Here is a 25636-nt window from a genome sequence, read left to right on the forward strand (position 1 = left end):
TAGAAAATAATGCTTCTAGCAATTTTTCTGATCGGTAGTTGAATATTATTTGTATTTTTTAGGAATCAAATTAAAAATGTATAGATATTTTCAAGTGTTGGTAAAAACAAAAATTAATGATTTTTAAGCAAAACTGGTGTCTGAGAAAATCGATTTAGTGTTTTTGATGTAACTAAAAAAATAATAAGGGTAAATTTTCACCAGACGTTTATATTAACATATTCTATAGACCAAACAATTTCTTTTTGATTTTAAAACCACAATATTTTTTTATGAGATTCTGAAGTAGAAGTTTCAATAAGTCTGAGTTTAAAATTTTGTTTATAAACATTTAACATTTTTTTTATATACATTTTAATAAAATGTTCGTTAAGTCAAAAAACTTGAAAGTTGAATACAAGATTCCTTAAGTTGTTTAACAAGTTTTAATAACTGTTGAAAACATTAAACATTTAACACTTATTATCTTATAATTTATTTGTATAAGGCTTAAGAATTAACATCAACTAAAATTTAAAACTTATTAGGTTTTATATTTAACAAATTTTTTAAAATTCAACAATTGACTTTTTGTATTTTTAGGAAACTTACTAAGAACTCCATTGCAACTTTTCCAATATTTGTAAACAGATCAACTGTCAGTAATTTAAATTTGTAAGTTTAATTTTTTATAGCTTATTAAATGTTGTATTTTAATATTGATATTAAGTTCAATTTAAAATTTTTGATTTCAGAGCACATAATAAAATAGAAAAATTGGAGGCTCTAGAGCATTTACCTAACTTAAAAAATTTGGACATGAACAAAAATAAATTGACATTTTTGGATGATAATACCTTTTCACAATCTACACACTTGAAAATACTGTTAGTATAACATTCTACATTTCAACTCATTCTTCAATAATAATAAACTAAAATATGGATTTTAATGAATCTATCTTTATTTTACATTTATTTATATATATTTAGGAATCTGAACAATAATTTAATCAGCAACTTAAGTGCAAATTGCTTAGACACATTGACACATTTAGTAGAATTAAAAATATCCCATAATAAGCTGAACAATTTACCTGTTGGATTATTCAAAAAACTTAAAAATCTTGAAACACTGTAAGTATTTATTTTGCATTAATCTTACATACATATTTTTTTCTTCAGCTTCTATTATCTATTGAAAACATTTACATTTAATTTCAATAAACATTGGTTATTTTCAGCGATTTAGGTAGAAATCACATAACTGTCATTCATGGTTTATTATTTAAGGACTTGGTAAATTTGAAAACAATAATACTTCGACAAAATCTTATTGAAGATTTACAAGATGGATCATTTTATGGATTGATACATTTACAAGCATTGTAAGTATTTTAAGTATTTTATATTTAATGCGTTATAAAATTAATTTTTAATAATGACAACTTTATTAATTTGTTCTTGTAACTTTCTATTTTTCTAAATGCAGACATTTAGAAGATAATAATTTGAGCAAAATATCCAAAGGCTGGTTATATGGATTGACTTCACTTATCTACTTAAATATAAGTTATAACAGAATAGATCAAATAATAAGTGGATGGGAATATTGTGAAGACCTTGCAGAATTGTAAGTCATATATTAAAATTTACGATTCTGTTAAATAATTGATTAAAGTGCTTGAAACTATTTAAAAAAATTATATTTATATTTATATTGTAAATACAAGTATATTTTAATTAGTACACATATTTATAATTTTGTTTATTTAGGGATTTGTCTTATAATAAACTGCAGTACATTGAAAAGAGTAATTTAGAAAATTTAAGGAAATTGCATAAACTACATTTAAATAACAATAGATTATCATTCATTGAAGAAGGTTCATTTAATAATACACCAATGATCCGAACACTGTAAGTTATATTAATATAGTTATACTATGTATATTTACATACCTAATATTTATTTTAAGCATATTTGATAATATTAAAAATGTATAATATATTATGATTAAAGGCCGGATAAATCTAATCAAATATGTACACCAATCGGAATAATTATAGTCTTCATATTTAATTTTATATTGCAATAATGAACGTAATTTTTCGTTATATAAACATTAAACATATTACTTTAAGTAATTGACGATACAATTTTCATGAACAAAATTTAGGAATGTATATAATTATAAATTTTAATTCAGAAGAATAATATATTTTAATCTTTAAATACTTTTTTATAATATTTTATAATTCTGTAATATTTTTATGTCAAATGTTATTTAAGTAAATAATTAACAATTATATATTTTTTTATATGATATCATATGATTTTTTTATGTAACATAAATGTATTTTTCATTGCAATTTTAACATATTTGTACTGCATTTTTGATATATTTTTCTCCGCAATTTTAACATATTTTTAACTCAATTATTCCCAGTCTTTAATTATGATCTATAGTATTTGTGTGATATAGATTTTTTAATGGTGTATACTATTCTAGTATTGGAAAAAGTTAGTTGTATGACTACATTAAATATATTTACAATTTTTTTTTCATAAATATATAATATAAATTGTAACATTATAATATATTATTTTAAACTATACAACTAATAGTTTCCAATTAATTAAATGTTTCTTTTAAATACTGTAATACCATTCTTGAATTTTTCAATATTTTTTGTAATTTACCTAATAATATAAAAAATATATATTGTCGGCCTAAGTCGCAAAAGGCATATGTCCAAAATTACAAATTATTCAGGAGAAAAAAAACATTTCAAACATTTTGTTAGCCTAATTCGCAAAGATTGTATCCCAATCATTACATTTACATAGATAATATATAATTATATATTACACAATTTTATATTATCTATGTACATTTATTACAATGCTATTCACAGATATATACTACTATACTAGATGCCCAACTCTATATTCTACTGTGTATGGGTTTTTGAAGCCAAGTAAGTTGGGAAATGTATACAATCTGTTATGAATATTATAGTATATAATAGATAGAAGATTGATAACATCAATTTGTAAACATTGCCAATCATATAGGTTTGGGTATAGGACGATTGGCTTCAAGTATAGTCGGGCATCTAGTATTATAGTATTTATCTGTGATGCTATTACAATTCTTAAAATCATTACATCAGAGATATTATTATTTATTTCTAACTATCAATTTCATGGAGTATAATAATGATAAAATTTCAGTTACGATTTTATCATATGATGCGGTTTTTTTCCTTAATTTTAATAACTATTAATCCCAAAAACCAAAAAAATGGAGTTACTCCCTTTGCGACTTGGGCCGACGATATGTGTAGTATACTATCATTCTTTTTACTATTGGTAGAAACGCATTTGCCTTATAAAACTACATTTTTTGTTTTTAGTCAAATGGATCACAACTACTTGTCGTGGCTAATTGAAGATGCAAAAGAAACTTTTATTGGTCTAAGAAATTTGAAAAAATTAAGTTTAGCTAATAACAAAATATTATTCATTAAAAAAAGAAGCCTTTACTGGCTTAGACAATCTAGAGGAATTAAATTTACTTCAAAATAATGTCCTAGAAATCCAGGATGAAGCATTCAAATTCATGCCTAAACTTGTATATCTATATTTAAATAGTTCTTCACTAGTATGTGACTGCTCAATGGCATGGCTTAAACAACCAAATATATTTGAGAAGTTACCATTTGATTTCATAAATGCGTATTGTGGCTTCCCAGAAAAAAACAAAGGAAAAAATTTGATAGAAGTACCGTTGACAGACTTCGTATGTCGTAAGTATTAAATATTAATGATCTTAATTTTTTAATTACAACAATATAACACTTTTTTTTATTTCAGTCGAGAACAGTCCAAAACCCATGATAATATTCCATCCAGAATCAAAAATGGTTCTTGAACGGCAAAACATTACCTTAAAATGTGGAGTTAATTCTTCATCAAATGAAAAAATTAACTTTGTTTGGAAAAAAGATAACCACGATTTAGAATTGATTTCTACCAACCATTACTCATCCTTTGAGTTCAATGGCATGACTCAATTTTCCGTTTTGAACTTGTATAATATATCAATGTCACAAAGTGGTAAATATCAATGTGTTGCTTCCAATGAATTTGGCATCACTTATTCTAATCGTTCAATTTTATCAGTTGTTGGTAAGTATTCAAATAGATTTAGCAAAATAATAGTTGAATATTTATTTTATTTTTATTTTTAGTTTATCCATTTTTTGCTAAAGTCCCTGGAAATAGTTCAGTAAAGGCAGGCCAAACTGCTAAGTTAGAATGTGCTGCAAATGGTTATCCAGTTCCTCAAATATCTTGGCAAAAAGATGGTGGAACTGATTTTCCAGCTGCACAAGAGCGCCGCATGAGAGTTATGGCTAGGGATGATGTTTTTTTAATTGTCGATGTAAAATTAGTTGATATGGGCATATATAGCTGTACTGCTAAAAATGTTGCTGGAATGATTGCTGCAAATGCAACACTTAATGTTTTAGGTATACAAATATTATTTATATTCTTTTTTATACAATGTTATTTATTGTCGGCTAATTCCCTTTTTTTCACAGAACCCCCTTCGTTTAAAACGGAAATGTCCAACAAACAAGTTAGGGTTGGTGAAGAAGTCGTTTTAGAATGTTTAAGTCATGGATCTCCAAAACCAAAAATAAGATGGATTAAAGATGGAATTTCTCTTACCTTGAGCAATAGACATTTTTTTACTGCTGAAAATCAACTTTTAGTTATAATGGAAGCAAATACAGATGATTCGGGCACTTATCAATGTGAAATAACTAATTCTTTGGGAGTAAATAGTCAAAAAGTTGATGTTCTAGTTATGCCATGTAAATATTATTGTGTATATATTAAATATGTTATTGATTAATAACTTATTTGTATAAAAATAAAATGAAAAAGGTGATAAATGTGAAATAAAAAATAATATCAAATTAAAAACAAAATAACTAATAATAATTGTTAAACAATTAACACTAAGTTATTAATTGATTTATAATTATTATTTCTTTTACATAAAATAATAACCACTAAGATATGGTATTTTTACTTATAAATATCACCACCAACTGGATGGATATTTTATATATTATAATGTACTCAATACCATTAACATTTTATCTTTAAACAAATTATATAATTAATCAAAACTCCTTTGAAATTTAAAATTATATTTCATATTATTAAATTACACAATTAACTGTATGATATAACTAAAATGAAAACTATTTTATAAATAAGTTTCTAACTAGCTAGTACAAATTCAATAGATTATTTGTATATTACCTATGTAAATAGTATAGAAATTATATTTATCTTTAAGTTAGTTATGTTTCCTCCCCTAAACTTATAAGAAATGTATATTTCAATTTTAAGGATCGGATCTTAAGATAGATTGGGAACATATATTCATTGTTTTTTCGAGAGGAGATTCAATGTATTTATATTGTGAAATTAAAATACTTCTAATTATTATAGTATTAACATTGATATTTGATTATAAATACTTTAAATTGCTCACTGGCCGGTTTTTTCGGTGGTAAGAAATATTTACTCCCAGTTGATGGCAAGGTGACGTGACACTAGCGATTACAATGCTACCGGCATTACTAACCTGGGCGGCCATGGTTTGGGTGCAGGCTTGTGGTTAGTAATGTCATGTAACAATGTAATCGCTAGTAGTCACGTCGCCTCGCCACCAAAAAACGGCCAGTGAGCAATCCATAAATCTATAGTAATCTGATTCTAAACATAAACAAAAAATAAAAATAAATATATATCCACTTATATAAAAATAAATGTAAAAAAAAGTTTCACTAATAAAGTCTCTATTTCATAAAACAAATTATATACTTGGAAAGCATTGCCTAAGGTCACAAAAAAAAATGCACTTTGCATTGAAATCCGGGCCTTAATTTCACATACTATGTAAGATTGTATTGTTTTAATTTAATTTTAAACTTTCTAGTCTATCAGAGTTTAATTCACGAATATACTCTTGGATTTATCGTCATTGCAATAATTGTATGCATAATAATTATATCAGCAATTTGGGTATTATTCGTTTATAAAGCAAGACGCCCTTCGTCAAATTTGATCAACAGTGCTGATAATAAATCTTTGGATTCCTCAAACAGCAAAGACAGTGGTACTGGCGAATCCACTAAAAGAAGTCAAGAACAATTATTCAATGATTGTAAGTCTTATTATCTTTAAAAAAAAAATTAAATTACTAAAAATATTTTTTTTATTTATTTAGGTTTGAATGTTCCTCAAAAATTGAATAATAACGGCAATTTATCACCTGAAATAAATTTGCCGTTACTTTCACACGCTTCTGTGGTTCTGGGCGAAAATTCTGTCACGTACAGACATTCAAAAACAGCAAACTTGCCTGCCCAATTACCAATTAAAGTACCGAAAGAAACTATTGAAGACCCAAAGAAATGTGATGAAACCTCTGAAAGACCGTGTTCTATATCTGTTCCACCGCCAAACAAGGCTCAGGATTCACCACCAATTGCTCAACAATCAAGTTCTCATGTTAGCTTATACATGCCAACTAATGACCCTTGTTAGTCATTGTTCAATCCAATTATTTTTTAGCTGCCTATGGTATTATGTAAAATGTATATATATTTTTTTCTATTATTCCAACTTAATCCTACTTAGATATTATTGAAATGTAAAAATGGTTCCTGTCTTTTATTTTTGTTTTTAATAACTTTAAGATTCTTTTATTTAAGTATATTAACAAGATAATGTAATAACTTATATTTCCTTTTTAAATCCTTGACATAAATTATTTAAAATGAATTATATTTATTGCGATTGTCATTTCAATAAGCTAACTCAATTATAAAAGTTAATATGTATGTATTACTGTTAAAAATGCTTTCAATATTGTACATGTATTGTTATCAAACATTGTATGGCCATTTATAGCATGTAAATGAATATTTAAACATCTATTAATGGTTAATTAACAATTTAATTACCTACTACTAAATTATAACACAATACCTTAAACTCTCGATTATCTGTGGTCTTCCGTTGAACTATAAGAATTATGTATACATGTAAATAATATAAAAAATCAATAGAAAACTTTGCAAGTCTAAAAACTTTCTTCCATTTATTGCTGACAACAATCCCGTTCCATTCAGGGATTTTGAAATCGAAAGATGGATTTTTTTGTCAAGTTTTTGCCTCCCGATGTGGGAATATGCTTATTTGTGGTTACCACGCCACTTATTTCAGTGGTTGATCGAGAGTTTACTGTACATATTTTTATTTCTTTTGTTACATCTTCTATTTAGATTACATTTTTATAAGGTACAACTTTAAACATTTGTATGTGTATTATGGATCTCATTACAAATATTGTTACAATAACTACTTATATTTTGTACTACTTAATTAAAACTTATAATGATAACAAATAAAATAGAAGTATTTAATAATATTTTAACTATTTATTTATTTCAAAATGTATAAACAAAATAGATCATGAATGTGTCCATCCTTAAACTACCAAGATTGGACTGGCCTGGTATGCTGAAGTACATCAGGCCGTGGGCCACTGAACATATTTTTGGCGATATTACTATTACATTTATCTTAAATACCAGATAGTTTTAAGCCATAACTATTGAGCTTTGAGCCAAATATGTAATACAATAAGCCCATGATAGAAGCATACAGATTGTATTATGTACCAACAGAAGAAATGTATTAGCATTGAGTTTAGTACAATATAATATTATACTCAATGGTATTCAGTATAAATTAATCAAGTACTCAAGTATAAAATATCATCCATGTTATAAGTAATGCGTAATATACGATAATAGTGATGTAATAAATGTCTGATAAAAATATACACCAGACGTGGCCTGATTTCAGAAAAAAAAATCAATAAAAATGTATGCAAATGCACATCCGTATAACACCAAATTACGCAACAATAATACTTAATAGTGAACAATATTATTGTGTTTTAACTTTCAATCATTTCTGTCCAATTATCTGCTTATTTTTAAAAGTTAAATATAATTCTCTAGTTAGAAAAACTAGAAATACATGCTTCAATTTAGAGGTTTTATTACATTATGAAAGAAAATGTTGAATAATATTATTATTCCCAAAAACCGGGCAATCCAAAATTCGAATTTAATCTTAATATCTAATAAATTTTATTGATGAAATAAATATATAACTTAAACAAATATTGTTATAATTATATTATAATAGAGCATATTTATAAACATATATAGAATAATTAAATAAAGCCGGTTTATCAATATCAGTATTTGTAACATTTGTTGAGGAAAGGTGTACAGTTGGCGGCTCATCAGGTGAGGCAAGTGAGACTCAGCCTAACCTAACCGTTGTAAAGAAACAGGAGGTATATATACTATAATTATAGTTATTTCCAATCAACTTTAAGAATATTATATTCAATAATGTATTATATATTTTATAATAGAAAAGCTTTTTGTTATTATATAATATTATTATCATGACAAATTAATTTGTTTTGTCATGTATATATTAACTGTCCTAGTACATAATAATATTTATACATACTTCGACACTGTTATCAAAAATCACGACGATGTTTGTGGAACGACAGAACAATCTCGACGAAAGCTGAAGAGTGTCAAGAGGCTAGTAATATTTAGCCTAAGACGAGTTGCACGGCATGTATTTAAGGAATTTGTTATTTGTACAGAAACCAAATAAGGAGTAATAACTATACATTTGTTATTCCATTTATATGATAACATAATAAATTAATAAACTCAAGTATTAAGTGATAATAATATAAACAATTTAAAATATATTTATACGGATAAGTATATTTATTTGATATATTTGTGTATGTAATAAATAATATAATATATATATACAATATATTAAATCTAAAAAAATAGTCATCTTCACATACAATAATATTAATATTACCAGTTAACTTTTTTTTTGAGCCACAAATAAATATTATATCTGAGTACAAATTATATTATAATAACACTATTGTATTCAAAGATAAGAATACCAACAAACAAATTACTTTTAAATTAAAATTTTGATTTTTACAAAGTTAAACTGTCAATGTAATATCTTTGAGGTACATCTACATAATACATTGGTCCGAATCAACAAATTCAAAATACAGTCAACCTACTACAGGTGTCTGAGAAGGTGTTATCTGTAAATCCACATTATAATCACAAGTCCAATAAATGATGACATACAACATTGTTACCAAAAACTAACTAGTTTAACAAGGAAGCATAAACAGAACCTTAATATTGATAACTTTATCACAACAATAAAAAAAATAATAATAATATAATAATAAAGAGATTTTACAATCAGATCTAAGTATTTTGTTTTGGTTTACAGATAAAATTGTCAACTAAAAGAAAAATTTGATTATTGCTAATTTTATATGGAATAATATAATATAAGTATAAATGTACAGCATACTATTTCATAAATACTAATTTATTTTGAAAATGAATGTATTAGCAAGATTTTTCCTGATGCCCCTGAATAAATTTAAAAAACAAGTAGTATTAAATTCAACTACTTTCCTTATCTATTGTTAGTTTAAGGATATGTTTCTACTGACTAATGCTGAGTAATAAAACTGTCTTCTTTGTCAGAGCGAAATATATGTTAAAATGGAAACAATATATAGTTTTATATAATACAGTTATATAAATACTAATAATCATTCTTATTACATTGGTTATTTTTTTAAAAAATTTTAAATTTTAAAATGGTAGATAATACTGTAAAATTACTAGCAGACAGTTTTATTTAATAGCATAATAATTACGAATAGTTTTTATAATTCCGCATTAAGGGAAAATCAAATAATATTTAAAAGATGAAGTTAACTTATAGTGTTAATTATTTTATCAAAATAATTAATGTAAACTAAAATAACGAAGAAAAACATAGTCAACAAAAAAGATATGTTGAGATTTTAATACTCGAGTTTAAATAAAATAAAAAATATAAATGGAAACATATAATAAAAAAACTGATAATTAACAATCTGATGACACAGTGGAATGTTGGGTAGAGCTTTTTGGATCTGGTTCGCCATCACATATATATTTACCTGAAAAAAATTATAATTATAAATTAGTGTAACATATAAAAAAAAAAATTATGCCATTATTTTTGTGTACCTATAAAATATCAGTATCTATGACAACTTTGAATAATAGAAAAAAGAAAAGGAATCAAACTAATAGTTATAGATACCTACAATTTAATATGTATAGATGTATACATGTAGGATAAATTATAAGGTTCTTAGAAAAAAAAAAGAAGTTTGCAAATATTGTAAATCAATATTTATTCTAACTGATACGTTATTTAATATGGATGAACATTAAAAAGTTTAATGAGATAATTTATTCAACGACGATATCATATAATTATTAGGTACATAGAATAATTAATAATGGAAATTTACCAGCAACAAAACGTCTTTTGATTAATGACACTCTATAACCACTACTTGCTAGCTCAAATTCAAGTCCCGATAATGTAGTACCCTCACAGTTGAATTGAGTTACTATAGTTGATATTGGGCATAAGCTGTCAACCTCAAATCTTGCCTTTAGTGAACCGGAACCTTGACTTTCAGAATATTGAGCGAGTTCTGCAAACCTCCAACTAACTGTTTTTGTATCTGATGCCCTATTTTTAAGACAATCAATAAAATTATAAATTGATTCAACAAAATTGTGGTAGACCAAAATTACCATTGGGCAGTCGGCTTAGACTGCATATTACGTATAGCTGAATTCAAATTAGCAGAAACAGTAACATTCAGCAAAGGTGAAGGAACACTCATGGAGTGACTATTAAACTTGTAGCCAATTTTAAGATCCGTATAAGTATTGCTGCATTTGTAAAATGAAACTAATTGGAACGGACATGAAGCGGCTGCAGTATTGCGCAATTTTACCTAAAACATACAATAAAAAGTTAGAAAATGTCAATTAATTATCATGACATTAATATAACTAACTTGATATTTAAGAATATCAACATTAAAGTAAGATGCAACAGGATTTTGTTCAAATTGTTTACGTAGTAATGAAGTTAGAGCAGGCATATTGAATTCATAAACAGTTGAATCAGTAGTTGTAAATAAATTGTCACTGAAAAAAAAAAAAATTGAAAATATTTTTATTTTTTATATTTATCGTTACAATTTTCCTTACGTTAAGACTAATTGTTTGTTAGGAAGAATATTTTCCACCCGTGTAGTGTTCTTTAATCGAAACGTTAATTTTGCTGGATTTGGATTATTTGCTAAAATATTTGCAATACCTGCAGGAAACGATACCATCATATCTCCAAACATTTTAACTTGACACCTAAAATAACATTTTGATAATAATCTGATTGATAAATCTTAAAAAACATGGTATTATTTTAAAAACACAATGTACCCAAACATTGTATTCAATGTCCCGATGTCATGAGTAAAATAAATCTTTTACCATTATACAGTTGTGATATCATACCTAAAATATTAACTCAATTTTGTACTTGCTCGAGAGGGCTCTGCAAGGGGCTGACAAATCCTATGGTGTTCTATAAGTTAGCAAAGAACATCTTATCCATCAAGGAGGATGAAGAGCAACTAGTTGAGAGGCAGATTAGAAAACCCAAACCTATTGTTGTTAATTTATGTATGTTATGTATGTGTATTTGTTGTTGGATGATTTTGTTTAATTTTCCGGTAATTATTGTACAATAAATGATGCAGCTGAGGTGGAAGTAATATTATCATGGTTAACACCTCAGTTGTAAAACCACATGGAAAAATAAGATACCTCCTCAATCCTGTAATTATTTTTTTAGGAAGAATGTTTATAAATATATTAGGCTACAATTCTATATCTCTGTAAAAATGTTCTTAATAAGTAAATAGTTAACAGTATTGAGTACCTGATATTCTTGGATTATTAACACAATACAATATGTATGATATAACACAACTTTATAGCGATAAAAGATTTTATTTTTTATTTAACCATTTTTATATTTTTTTTAATGAAACATTTAGAGGGTTTTTGATGTTTTAAAATATTTAAAATAATTATAATACCTTGATTCATTTGATCCTTTGAAATATGCATGGATGATTTCATGAAAAGCAACAGCCAGTGGAATGGAATCACATAAGCCAATAGTTAATGGTGATGGACCTCTAGATGGTCCTAAAACTCCGGAAGATCGAAAATCAAGACTTGACACACTGTCTGTTCTGCCAATACTTATTGGGCTAAGTTGATTACGGGGTCCATTGTTCTGTAAAACATTTATTTTAACTGATTAAAAATGTATCATTTTTATACAATGTATACAGTTAAATAATATTAAAAATATTTATTAAGTATAGTAGCTTTATAAATATTTAAATACTTACCCTTTTATAAAAAATATTGAGTGTTATATTTAAATTTTAAAAAATGTGTAATGATAGTAACAAGTGCAAGCAACTGTGGATAGCTCTAGAAAAATTTGGCATACCCAGTAAACCCAATAAGCTACTAGTGAGACTAATTCAGATGTATAATAAACAAACCTATTGTAAAATATGTTGTTAAGAGAATTATCTACATTATTTAAAAGCAAGACTGGTCTGAGACAAAGTGATGTATTGTCCCCAGTGCTGTTTAATCTAACCCTAGAAGAAGTGGTTAGATACATACCAGACCTCAAAGAAATGGAATTAATAGGACTCTATACTCTGCTCACTTATGCAGATGATATTATTCTACTAGAAGAATGCTGAGGAGAGTGCAAGAAAGCTCATATGATCTATAAGAAATATGGTACTACTCGTTAACAAAATACAAAATTAATGGTGATAATTAGAAACACAAAAATGAACGGTACTCTTTGCACTAAAGCGTTTACATTTGAGCAGGTAGAAGAAGACTTAAAGTACTTGGGAATTAACATTAATGAAAAAAACTATATTTGCAAATGATATCAATATGCGAATGAATACGGCAAACAGATGTTACTTCACAATGAAAGAGATGTTTTCCCCCAAGTTACTATAAAGACCGGTGATGGGCAACTGGCGGCCCGCGTACCATTTTTCACTGGCCCATGCTACATTTCAATTTAGTTTATAAAAAAATAAAATGTTAAGATTTTTCTATATTTTATTTTATTATATTTATAAAATTATTAGAACTAATATAATGTTTATTGTAAAAAGTAAATATAAATTCTTATCTAGTATTGAACTATTGAATGTAAACAATATAACATTATTTATAGGCATATAGTTAACATTAGGTTTTTTTTTGCTTTCTATGTTTTCTGGCCCACTAGATTTTCACACATTCAAAATTGGCCCCTTAGTATCATTGAGTTGCTCATCCCTGATCTAGACCTACAAAGGAGCGCTTTTACTGTATGCAAATGAGGCCTATAGTGACTTACGCATGAGACATGGTCTAGCACTAAAGGAAATGAAAACAAACTACAGAAGTTTTGAGAGGAAAATACTGAGAAAAATAAATTATCAAATATACAATAATGATTTCAAAAGATTTCAAAGAGCCAATGAAAATCTGCAGCCTTAGTATAATAAGCCAAGTCTACAACATTTCTTAGGCAGATAGATATTGATATGGTCGGAAAACGTCTGGCGAACAGAGATTTCACTCATCAACACATTGATTGCAATGCAGCTATCGGCGGTCACATAATATTTATAATGGTCAAGTATATATTTCAGTGTCATTACAAATTTGTTTAAATTGTTGTATTTGAAAAAAAAATTTTAAAAAATAAAAAAATATGTTTATTACATCAAAAAAATTGTAATGATTCCCGCTAAGCTACTCACTTTTTTTAGTGCAATATTGTAGCACCATGGAAAAGTTAATAATGGAAAACTATATTAATTTATGGCCGCCAGCGGTCATATGGCATATAAATAATAACAAGGTGCGACCACCGGCGCCTGTAAAAAATACTATTGTATCACAGTACTCTGCGGACGTTGATAGCTGCATAACAGTCAACATGTAAAGGTCACTGAAAAAAAGTTGACAGAATTGGACCATGAGGTAGGTCCTGGCAGAGATGGTACGATAGAGTAGAAAAGGATCTGAAGAGAGTCAATCCATTGGTAGATATGAGAACGGCACAGAATAGAAAGAAGTGGAAGGGGGTATGGGAAGCGGTGATGGTCCTAAATAGACTGTTATAACCAAGGTTTGGGACTTATAGCACTAAAAAGCACTAAAATATGCGCTTATATATGACCCAATGAACTTAAAAATATTTACTAAAAATGATAAAAAAAAAAAAAAGGTGTACTGGTGCAGTTTATCAATCACACAATGAATTAGATTATTTTTATCATTTTCCAAGCGAAACAAATGTAGCCTGTAGATAAGTACGCATATTAGACGTTTTTCAATTAACCATCTTAGATAACTACATAGTTTTCAATTTATTGAATCTTTATAAATCATGTTCATGTACAACATTTTTGTGACAGATAGCTACACAAATAGTATTACCACACTCAAAACTAACTTTTGTAAGTAATAGTTCAACATTTTAATAAATACATTTTAAATAATAATATCCATCAATCGTTAAATAAGCGTCAGTATAATAATAAAAAAAAAATATGCAAAATAAAATTTCATATTTGATTTCTCTGTACTATAAAACGTTTTTGTATATCACCCTGCTATGTTTTACATCATCTATGATGGATATGCAAATGCTATGAGTCTCGAACATTGGTTATAACTTATAAGCCTTTAGGTTAAAATTTTAAAGTAAATCTTAGTAAAACGTCTGATATCCATCACATTGATATTATTTAAATAATTCTATAATTACCTCACGCCGTGAAGGAGGACGAGGAATAGAAATAGAACACACCGGAGGAGTAGTTGATGGAGGTCCCTGTTTTGGTGTGGACTGTTGAGCATCTCCAACATCGAAAAACAAGTCTCCTAGATCTAAAAATTTTTAAATTTTATTACAATATACTTTTTTTTTATTATTTTATTAGATAAAATATCTAATATATTTCATTACCTGCGGCATATCTTGAAACCACAGGAAAAACATTTGGCGGAGAAATGGATTTATTAGTTAATGATAATGTAGGACTATTCATTGAAGTACTCTGCTGAACTGGGTTAGGAGTGGGGTCGCTGGGTTGAAACAAATTCAGTCCTATCAGATCATTACTTATTTTTCTAAAACATATATAATTGTATTGTTGTAGTTTATAAATATAAAAATTAATGTATTATTTAATGATTGCTTACACAGTATTCAATTGTTGAGAAACGGATTTAGAACGTTTCATGGTACCATCATCATTAACTGATCCTCGTCGATTCTAAAAATTATAATTATAAGTAAAATTTGATAAATTTTTTTTCTTCTAGTTACCTTTAAAGTATGTGTTCCTAAAGGTAATAATGATATGTTTTCAACAGTAGCTCTTAATTCATCAACACTTGCACTGATTGGCCCTGCCCCATTGCTTAATGGTTTTATCTCAACATGTAGTCTTTTATCTCTTTCTTCATCTATAAAATCATTCATAATAAGTACACTTGGTTTTGCATTACAACAAATAAAAATAAAAAACCTGAATCAGAAGAGGAATCAAATGTTTCTTCTTTATCAACAGTCCATTGTCCTGATGGCTGAATACAATATCCTTCATCATCAATTTCTGGAGCATTAGTTTTTGGCTCTTCTTCTTTTTCTTCACTAAAATTCATACCATAATTTAGTATATAATAACATTTATGTTATATCACAATTTTTATTTACTTGTCAGATTTATCTTCTTTGCCAATTGTTTCGCCGCTAGAGTCCTTTTTCTTTTTAGTTTTCTTTTCTTTACGTTTGTCTCGTCTGCTCCTTAAAAACCCTGAACACATTAAATTTCTTAACCAAATTACACGGAAAATACAAACCATTGAGCACACAATACAAAGAGATGAGAATAACAGTATAATAAAGATATAGTAAAATTATATTGCATTTCTTAAAATACTAGATTCTCTTTGTATTTGGCACTTAGAGTCATTTCAATAAATAATACTAATGAACAACATACATGCAACTAGAATAAAAATAAAATTGTATTATAAATAATTAATATAAGTAATCATTTAAAACAAATGCAACAATAAAAGCCATTTCAAAGGATTTATAAAGGATAAAAAGAATTTGGAATGTTCTGTAGTTAATATGTGATAAAATTATACTTATAGCCGCACTTATAATATATTTGGCCACCTTGAAATTAGTTAACTTGAAGGTTGTGTACTTGTATGACAGCATGCTAAATATAAAGATATGTTAATAAAAAAGATTTAATTTTTAGTCTTAAAAGCATAGTTAACTGTACTAATTTATAAATCGCATATATAGTCCAAAAATTAAATTAAATATATTTAAATTATATGCAATACAAATTTATGAATTTATTGAAAACTTTCAAAATAAATAAATTTAAATTAACTATTTATAAAACTATAATGAGTAAATGTATTTTTTTAATTACATCATTGATTCGTAGAAGATAAATATGTTATACAAAAAGTATTTAAAGATTTTAAATTAAATATGATCGATGCGTAAAACACTATCTATAGATATAAATAGATAGATACCTAACGATAGAAAAAAATATGTATACTCTTTTGACCATTCTCCTTAATACAAAAGTGGCTAATTTATTTGTAGTTAATAAATTAAATTACTTCACGATTAAATGTATGTAATATAACTACTAACTAATAAACTAAACAAATATCACATCTTAATAGAATATTTTTAGATCATAATATAAAAAAATTAAATTAATGGCGTATTTATAAATTCTACTTCAGATCATTATTTTTAATTGAATTCTGTTAAGATATATTTGGCTTCAGATAGAAAAATTTATTATTATTGAACAATGTAATGCATACAAATAATAAAACCATAAAAGCATAGAATTGCATTTAATCATTATTATAAAATTATATACAACATCGATAATTTGCTTAAAAGAAAATAATATTAGGATAAATATATATGTATAAAATATGTTTCATAATAGTCACTCGTGTATTTGTTAACAATATACTTCTACATTCTAAATGAAATATTTATTTTATACAAAACTAATTTTAACAAAATTTGAAAATATTGTACACCTGGATTATTATTTCAATTATTTAATTATTAACTGTCAAATTTCATTTTTCTGAAACTTACTTCATTCATATTTGTTTAAACTGTAAATACCAAGTATAAGAACTCAACAAAAACTGAATATAGCGCTTAAGAAGGGAGCATAAATTCATTGATCTAAAGGAAAATGCTACAAAAATATGTATACATGCAAGAAACTTTACACCTAAGGATCAATAATAATAAACACAAATTACATTTTGATCCACGAATAGAATTCTGAGGAAGTGAATAAGCTGTGTGATCAGCACTTAAACTGACAGTTCTGTTTGATTTTGAAAAAGCACCTGTAACACAGCTTTTACTTAAATAACAACACAAAAGCTTATGATTAATTTACATAAATAATATGCATGCATTATACATAATTTGGCAGGACAATAATGAATAATGATCAAAGATATGTACATTTTGAATAGCATAGATATTGTGCTTAGTATTTTGTAATATGTTATTACAGTTAATATGAATAAAAATGTACTTAGCAATTGCTATAATCAAAAAATGAAAAGAATAAAATTAAGACCACTTTGAAATTGTAAATATTTTTCTTTCCAAAAAATATTTAAAAACCAAAAAATATAGCTTATGAAATTAAATCAACAATTATTATAAACACAAATTACTAAAAATGTATAAGAACATATTAACTATAAGTAGCAATTACGAACAAAATTCATGTGCGATTATTTTATCATAAATTTGTTGATAAATATAAAATATATAAATCTGTTGTATGGTATTCTTCAATACAACAGGAGTATAATATGATATGGCACCACACTTTGGACCAGACCAATGTTAAAATTCATGTACATTTATAATATTTTGTTAATTATTTCTACACTTTTCAATTTCCTTGTAGCTATAATTAATAAATAATAATTGTACATAATACTCTTACAATATTCAAAAATAATGAATAATAATATACCAAAAATGTATATTAAATCAAAACAATTCTAGTAGACCATTCTCAAATTCCTTCAATACCATGCAGTTAAAATTATATGTTTATAAATTATAAATAACTTCATTGATACCTAACTCATAAACCAAGAGAAGAAAAAATGAATAGGTAATATTTTAAATTTCCCATTTAATTTTTGGCATTAGACATTGCTGAGTGAACATTTCAATATTTTATCAAGTTATTGAATTATTACAATTTTTCCGATAAATTGTAAGTACTTAGTTTGTATTAATATTTAAAATTTTCATGAAAAAAACAAACAAAGTTTCAATAAAATTTTTTTAAAACAATTATTCAACAGAGATAGAATTAAAATTATGCAAAATCAAAATGATTTCAATACAACTGCATTCCAAGTGTTTAAGAGTAATGAAATTGAAATAATGAAGAAAATGAACACTAATATATTAAGGGGATTGGTCAAGTCATACTAACTAGTATACATCAAAAACGTAATTGTATAAAGCAACTAAAAAGATGTTTGATATTACCGATTGCTGGTACGGTGCAGAAAAAAATTCTACTATAATAGCAGTTCCGGTAGGCCAATTGCGAGGTTGAAAAAAATTTATTGTTAAATGAACATACCATGGGAGTTGGAGATGAATATATTGAGTAAGGATGTTGCTCTGGAGGACTGGTAATTGGTAGCATCTTTCTTGTCCCTTACACGGCAATTACCTTCACGTTTTGCCGTAGAAGGCTTTTCAGATGCTACACTAGCTGCACATGAGTTTTGTGGCGTACTCGTGAATACTGGTGAATTGGTCCCTTGAATTGATTTTGAATCACTTGATGAATCTGGGACCTGATTCAAACTACTAGAAGTGCTATTCAGACAAACTTCCTCAAATTCTATGTTTTCTTGAAAAGGTAAAAACAATTAAGAGTAAAAAGTTGAGAACAATTAAAAAATATATTATAACTACATATTACAGAGTATACTCTGCACTAGGAGCAAACATTACCATGACCCGACAAAAATGATTCTGCACCCCCCCCCCCCCCCCCCCACCCACACACGACTACTACTCGTTAATGTTCAATAGTTTCAGAGACACTTTGATATATAAATATACAATCTATACCATCGTGGCACAAAGTGGGAAATGGGCCTTAGACGCAGCCTACATGCACAAAACGGTAATGTTCTTTCCTGGCACAGTGTATGGTATAATGTATAGGGTTAGAATGCTTATGACATTTAAAGTTTGATTTTTGATGAAATTTGTCAAATTGACAATTTACAAATTATTTATTAATTATAAATGTATAAAATGTTCAGCTTTTATAGCTAAGAATTAAAAATTTAAAACCAAGTTCCATGGAAGTAATTCATTCTGTTACCAAAAAAATCTAAGAAATACATTATCACAGTTTATTTTTAAAGTTTAAATTTGGACGAAATTACAAGTTAAAAACCAAGAATAACTATTTTAGTTATTTTGTTGTAATTTTATAATATTATTTCAACTAACTGGCTACTGTCTTGATAATAAGTAATAACAATATAAATGTAATATAAAATATCCTATTATCCTCACTAACAAACCATCACTGCTCAGAATCGTTTTTCGTATACAATATTTTATCATTGAATTCAAATTTAATACCATCTATTATACAGTAGCCCACTTGTAACCTACTGTACAGCAGAGCGACATCCACTTACCCACCTTTATTAATGTTAAATTAGTTATTTTTCAGTATAATCACCAAGCTGATAAGTGATAACCCCCGTATTTTAAGAGCTAGAATATAAAATATGCAGTTCCTAATAACAAAAAACAAAAATGTTAATTTTATTTTTTAATTTGAACATATAATGAAAAATCTAATTTTTAACACATTTTATATGTCATCATTGACCATTTTAAGGGTATCTTTGATAGTTTATGAGGATATTTGTATATATTTTTAGATTTTTTTAAGTCATAAACATCCTAACCTTAAAGATGTGTAATGTATAAAGTACCTGGTTTTTCTAATCCTGTGTATTTAGTTAAAACAAATTGCTCCAACAATTTATCCACAGTCATTTCTAAACATTGTTTTTTGAATTCAACATGCACCTAGACACGGCAAAATCATTTATATATAAAATATAATATATATATTATGCAATACTTGTTTGATTTAATCTAATAGTCATGGTTGAAATATACAAGGTTATTGCATTTCAACCCATTCTCAATAAAATTTTTGATAAAAAAAAACAAAAATAGCAGCGCAAAGGGAGCCAATTATAATTAAATATACATGTGCGGCAATTTTGAATTTGTTAGCTTTTGTCAGCGTATTTTTTATGATAAGAAAAATTTATATTTGTGACAATATCCCTTTACGCAGCCATTTTGTTTCAGATGATAACAATCTAAGTCAATATGCAATAACCTGTATATCTTAACCATGAATAGAGCACAAGTTATATTTTTGATTTTCACATAATATTCTAAATTAAAATACTAATTTTAACTAACCTTTCCAATTTCTTCATGATTAGATTCAATTAACTCAGTATATACGTTGAGGAAATCTTTCATTTGTTTTAGATGTGACTGTTCAACTTCTTGGAAAATCTATGTAAGAAATTTAAATTAACTCAATAAATTTAAGAAGCAATATTTATTCGGTTTCTTAGGAAATAAAAAACTATTTTAACCTTGCACGCTGTATTCATTTTTTTTTCAAATTCTTCTTTTACATTACTATATTTGTCGACCAATACTTTGTAATCATCTTGAGCTTTTTTTAATTTTATTTCGGCTTTTTCAATATCCTTCGCAGATGCATTATCTTTTCTGAGCTTATCCAACTCTCCACCTTTTTGTACATAAATATCTTTTGCTTTTTGTAAGGCTAATGTGGTTGACTGAATGGCTTGCACAGCATCTAAAGTTCCGCTTTGTTCTTCTTTAACCTAAAGTATTTGTTTTAGTAAAAAAGAATTTCAGTTGTAAATTCTAAATCCTACTTACATTTTTATGTTTCTTTTGTAATTCATCTGTGTATTTAGTAACATCCTTTACTAATTCACAGACTTTATGTACCATCTGTATATGTATTGTGGTTAATTTCTCAATAGATAGACGAAGTAATTGCCATAAGGGATTGAATGTCCCGGTATTTGAACTACTACTTGTTTGTTTAGCTAATTTTGCAAGTAATTTTGAACATGTTTCTTCAATGTTAGTCCTAATAATAATAATAATATATTCATTAGGCATATTATATACATTTAGATAGTTAATACAATTTATTTTCAGTTATTATTTGAATACAGTTTAGATTAAACATACATAGATAGCTAAATACTACATAGCGTTTGGAAACAATGTTCTTGGTGATCATAGATTAGCAGCTATACGTTGTTAATATAATATCATAGCACAGTACCCAAGAAATTTAGTTTGTACCCGAGTCCCTATGATACTGTAGACAACGTCTAGCTGTGCTATCTATGATCACCAAGAAAATATGGTTTCCTAATGCTACTAAGTCGTTGGCTATCTATGTATGTTTAATCTATGAATACTACAATTTATATTAGCTAGGTATTTACATAAAAAAACCAATTTACCTTTCTCTTAAAAAATCTGATAGATCTTTATTAGCAATCAATCCATGTTTCATATTATGGTACAAAATGTCGAATCCGTTATTCTTTTCACCCTAAAACAGTTGAAAAATTAAAATTATTATTTGTGTTAGGGGTATATAACTACATGTAGAAAATAGTATACACATTGACTGTATAAATTTCCTTTTTTATTTTACAGATTTAGATTTTTGCTCTATGCTCTGATTAGACTTTGGTTCTATGTTTTACACAACAGATTAAGGCAACTGATCTACTGCTATACAAATTAATGAGTACTTACTAAATTTATGTAAAAAGCAAAAATGAAAAATTCATTCTTACATTATAAATTTAAATATATAATGCTTGTAGCTTAGAATTTTAAGACTTGAAATGTTAATAGATACAATGCTCATTGTATCGTATATTTTCAATATTCAATACCAATATCAAAATTAATAATATGTACCAACGTTTAAAATAGAGAACATTTTTAACTATACAAGGATGACATACCTACCTCATTTGATAGAATTAAAATATAACATTTTAAAATACAAGTACTTAATAAGTATTCAATACATTTTACATAAAATGTATAGCATAAGACATAATATTTTATGAAATATGAAAAATAAGTAAGCCAAATTCTGTTGACATAATTTTTTTGTTACTTATAAAAAATTTATTAGTACAAGTTTTTTTTGTATAATTTTTAATTTATGAAACCTGTATCTATTCGACATACATGGACAGTTATCATAATTAAGGGATAGAATTAAGCAAAGTTAAGGGACTTAGCAATTTCAAAATTTACCGACAAAATATACCGCTATGCTTTGCCAAGAGGAATAAAGCAGGGGTCATGTAGCAAACACCTTTGAAGTATCTAACTCCTTGTTTTTGTCTCCTTCTATTTTAACCGTGTTTTATTTATTTACTGAATAGAACTTAGCTAGCTAGTTTGATTAATAAAGGTATTTGTTTTGTTTACTTGTAAATCAATTTAATATTTATTTTGAAGTTTTCCTAACAAGATGCAAACAAATGTATTCCATATATCAATTAAAAACCAAATGTTTTTACTCATTTACTTATCATAAAAATATTGAATTTAGACATAATTTATTGTCTAACATAACTTTAGGATTTTGGTCAAAAGGATTATAATATTGAAAAAGTTATTGATTATTAGGTTTAGGCATGTGTTCTAAGTAAAGCTATTTTTAATATTTGTCTTTCAATTAAATCATTAATGATCGAAAAAAAATTTTTTTTTAATTTTAATTCCGTATTGTAACAAGCTACCTATTTGGAATTAAAAATACTTTGGTTAAGACATATTATCAAACATGTTTGATAATATGTCAAACATTTTCAATGTTTGAAAATAAACATTTAATTTGTTCATTGTACAGGTGTTATAAATATTGAATAAAAGCCAAGCCTTAAGCATAGATGGTATTCTTACTTAAAAGTTAGATTATTGGTCTATTCACTTTAATATAAAAAAAAAAACATTAAACTATTGAAAATAGTGAATGAAAATTTGCTGTCGTACGTTCATAAGAGCGATACAACAAACACATGGGTAGTGTCCTTTTAATATCTCATACACTAATAAAAAAATTTAATATTTTGAAAATTATAATTATTTGGTGAAATAATATAATACAAACAATGTACCTACACATTTAAGTAAATGAAAACAATTAATATATTTTTATTTTTTCAAGTTCATTTTTTAAATACCTACCAGTACTCCAACCTATCTTAGTTTATAAACAGAAGTGCAGTATGTTATACCCAATTAAACTTTATATTTTTGATTGTCCCTATACTGCCCTGCTAAGCAAAAGTGCCGTAAAAACCAAATTTTTAGTTTTGAGAAAAATTCCGTTTTCATTTTATTACACCTTTATTATTTGTTAGTCAATTTGACTTAGTATAAAACATATCCATCTATATAGTTTTTTTTTACGAGGAATGTAATGAAATAATGTTTAAAAGTATTATTCACTTATTATACGAATAAAAGTTACTTTCATGTTATTACTTAGCAATATAAGCCATTTATACTTTTATTTACTAAGGATAAACATCGTAAGTAAATACTAAATTGTAAGATAATAAACAAATAATAAATAGTTCACGACGATCGTGAATATAATACTGACAAATAATAATCAGAACAAAAGTCACATTACTATTTTATCTTAACATACCTACTGGCCTTATAAAATAATAAACTTTCCAAATTAAAACCATGAGGAAAATAATATAGAAACTATTAATATAATATACTGCCGTTACTTCAGAAAAAAAAGTTGCGATGTTAGGTAATAACACAGTAACTCAGGTAGACATAGAAGTGTTAGGAGAAAACACTGTAACTATAAACATATTTATGGCGTTTATGCTTAGTAAGTGTAAGATGCGGCGTTCTTACTTAGTACTTCTAATGTATTTTGATACCGACGGGATTTTCAAAGAATAATAATTGAGTATATAGCTTATTCAATATAATTTCAGGAGCAGTTTTTCTACATATATTGTGTAAAATTGATAAATCTTTCAGATGTCGTATCTAACTCGTTTTTAAATTTTTTTTGAGTTTCGGCACTTTTGTTTTCAGGGCAGTATATTATTGGTTGTAAAAAATAATACAAATTAAAATACCTATTTTTAAATTTCATAAGACATATTGTCTAGCATTGAGGGTTTTTGGTACATTAAAATACATATACTAATAAATTCTGGCCGTAGAACACTTATTAGTCGATTCAAACGCATTAATCAACTGCTTGATCAAGCAGCATAGAAAGCATATGACATAAGCACAAAAATATAAATGACATAAGACGCTGTATTATAGTATCGATCAGTCGAGGAATCATATTTATCCAGTAAAACCATTGTGTGCAGCAACATCGATTAGAATAGGTAAATAAAAAAAATTAAATACAGCCGTGGGGTCAAAAACATAATTGGTATTGATTGGAGTCAACCAAACATAATGAGATACAATTTATTACAACTGGGTATGAGTGTATGTGCGTGGTATGAATGACATGCGTGTGCGTGAGTTTATAACGTATATTAAACGACTAAGTTATGTCCGGCCACCGCGAAATCCAACAACACAGCCTACCTAGTTGACGAGAGACGAAGATTGGTAGGATCGATACCATCGATTATTGATTCGATGGACGCTAAAAAACCTAAGAGACAAACGACAAATATAATATATTTACCCAAAAATAGTCACAAAAGTCAACAGTCATGATGAACGACGTTCGGCGCTGGTCATTCCAAAATCAAAACGGAAGTGGCGAAAACGTGCGGCCGTTTCCGGTCGTCGACGGCGTGTGCGATCGCGATTATATTGGTCGCTGGACGGCGGTCCGCACGAAAATACGAAATGAGCGCGAAATGATGTGACGCCTCAAGCAGGACGACTGCTGCAGTGGTTGTGGTAAAAACGCAGCTTCAGAGCGGAATTCGGTCGCGTCGTCCGACGGCAAGGAAGAGACCGACCGACGGGACTGATAGTGTATTAACATTTACAACTAGAGTGTGCGAGGGAGACGGGGATGAGTGATTGTGGAAAAAAAAAATTATCGGACTCGCTATCACTGCGCGAGCCGAAAACGGTTTACGCCCTCTCGTCGGCCCCGCGAACCGCCGCCGGCGCAACGACGTGACATTGCGACACAGCGACGCAGCACGCCCACGATGCGATCATGGAAGAAACCAGA

At 27.1% G+C, this 25636-nt stretch overlaps 3 protein-coding genes across 6 annotated transcripts in view; 2 read left to right on the forward strand and 1 right to left on the reverse strand.

Annotated features, from left to right (window-relative positions):
* LOC100161144 (leucine-rich repeats and immunoglobulin-like domains protein 3) overlaps positions 1 to 3602 on the forward strand; it is a 7474-nt gene extending 3872 nt beyond the window's left edge. The window contains exons 3-9 of the mRNA XM_008190340.3: positions 583 to 654; positions 735 to 866; positions 972 to 1115; positions 1223 to 1366; positions 1471 to 1611; positions 1755 to 1898; positions 3399 to 3602. Of these exons, the coding sequence (XP_008188562.1) occupies positions 583 to 654; positions 735 to 866; positions 972 to 1115; positions 1223 to 1366; positions 1471 to 1611; positions 1755 to 1898; positions 3399 to 3570 (949 nt within the window). The 3' untranslated portion in view covers positions 3571 to 3602. The remainder of the gene's footprint in view (positions 1 to 582; positions 655 to 734; positions 867 to 971; positions 1116 to 1222; positions 1367 to 1470; positions 1612 to 1754; positions 1899 to 3398) is intronic.
* On the forward strand, positions 3571 to 7501 carry LOC103307630 (leucine-rich repeats and immunoglobulin-like domains protein 3). The gene is made up of 6 exons (XM_008190341.3): positions 3571 to 3791; positions 3859 to 4173; positions 4236 to 4517; positions 4590 to 4865; positions 6005 to 6232; positions 6296 to 7501. The coding sequence occupies exons 1-6, from the start codon at positions 3605 to 3607 to the stop codon at positions 6613 to 6615; spliced, it is 1608 nt and encodes a 535-aa protein (XP_008188563.1). The 5' UTR covers positions 3571 to 3604; the 3' UTR covers positions 6616 to 7501.
* Positions 7502 to 9990: 2489 nt separating this feature from the next.
* On the reverse strand, positions 9991 to 25600 carry LOC100163183 (F-BAR domain only protein 2). 4 transcript variants are annotated; one of them, XM_016808805.1, is made up of 20 exons: positions 25133 to 25600; positions 21879 to 21970; positions 21277 to 21493; positions 20961 to 21218; positions 20779 to 20877; positions 20274 to 20370; positions 18980 to 19162; positions 17523 to 17612; positions 15910 to 16009; positions 15722 to 15846; positions 15520 to 15659; positions 15393 to 15466; positions 15157 to 15320; positions 14956 to 15077; positions 12182 to 12384; positions 11289 to 11444; positions 11093 to 11225; positions 10824 to 11029; positions 10532 to 10758; positions 9991 to 10171 (listed from the first exon to the last, which is right to left on the reverse strand). In XM_016808805.1, the coding sequence occupies exons 1-20, from the start codon at positions 25160 to 25162 to the stop codon at positions 10098 to 10100; spliced, it is 2790 nt and encodes a 929-aa protein (XP_016664294.1). In that variant the 5' UTR covers positions 25163 to 25600; the 3' UTR covers positions 9991 to 10097. The 4 variants fall into 4 exon arrangements, with proteins under 4 accessions (XP_016664294.1, XP_008188561.2, XP_016664295.1 ...); XM_008190339.2 differs by having other exon boundaries at positions 18887 to 19162; XM_016808806.1 differs by lacking the exon at positions 17523 to 17612.
* Between the last annotated feature and the right edge of the window lie 36 nt (positions 25601 to 25636).

The sequence above is a fragment of the Acyrthosiphon pisum genome, chromosome X, assembly GCF_005508785.2.
Source record: "Acyrthosiphon pisum isolate AL4f chromosome X, pea_aphid_22Mar2018_4r6ur, whole genome shotgun sequence".
Classification (NCBI taxonomy): Eukaryota; Metazoa; Arthropoda; class Insecta; order Hemiptera; family Aphididae; genus Acyrthosiphon; species Acyrthosiphon pisum.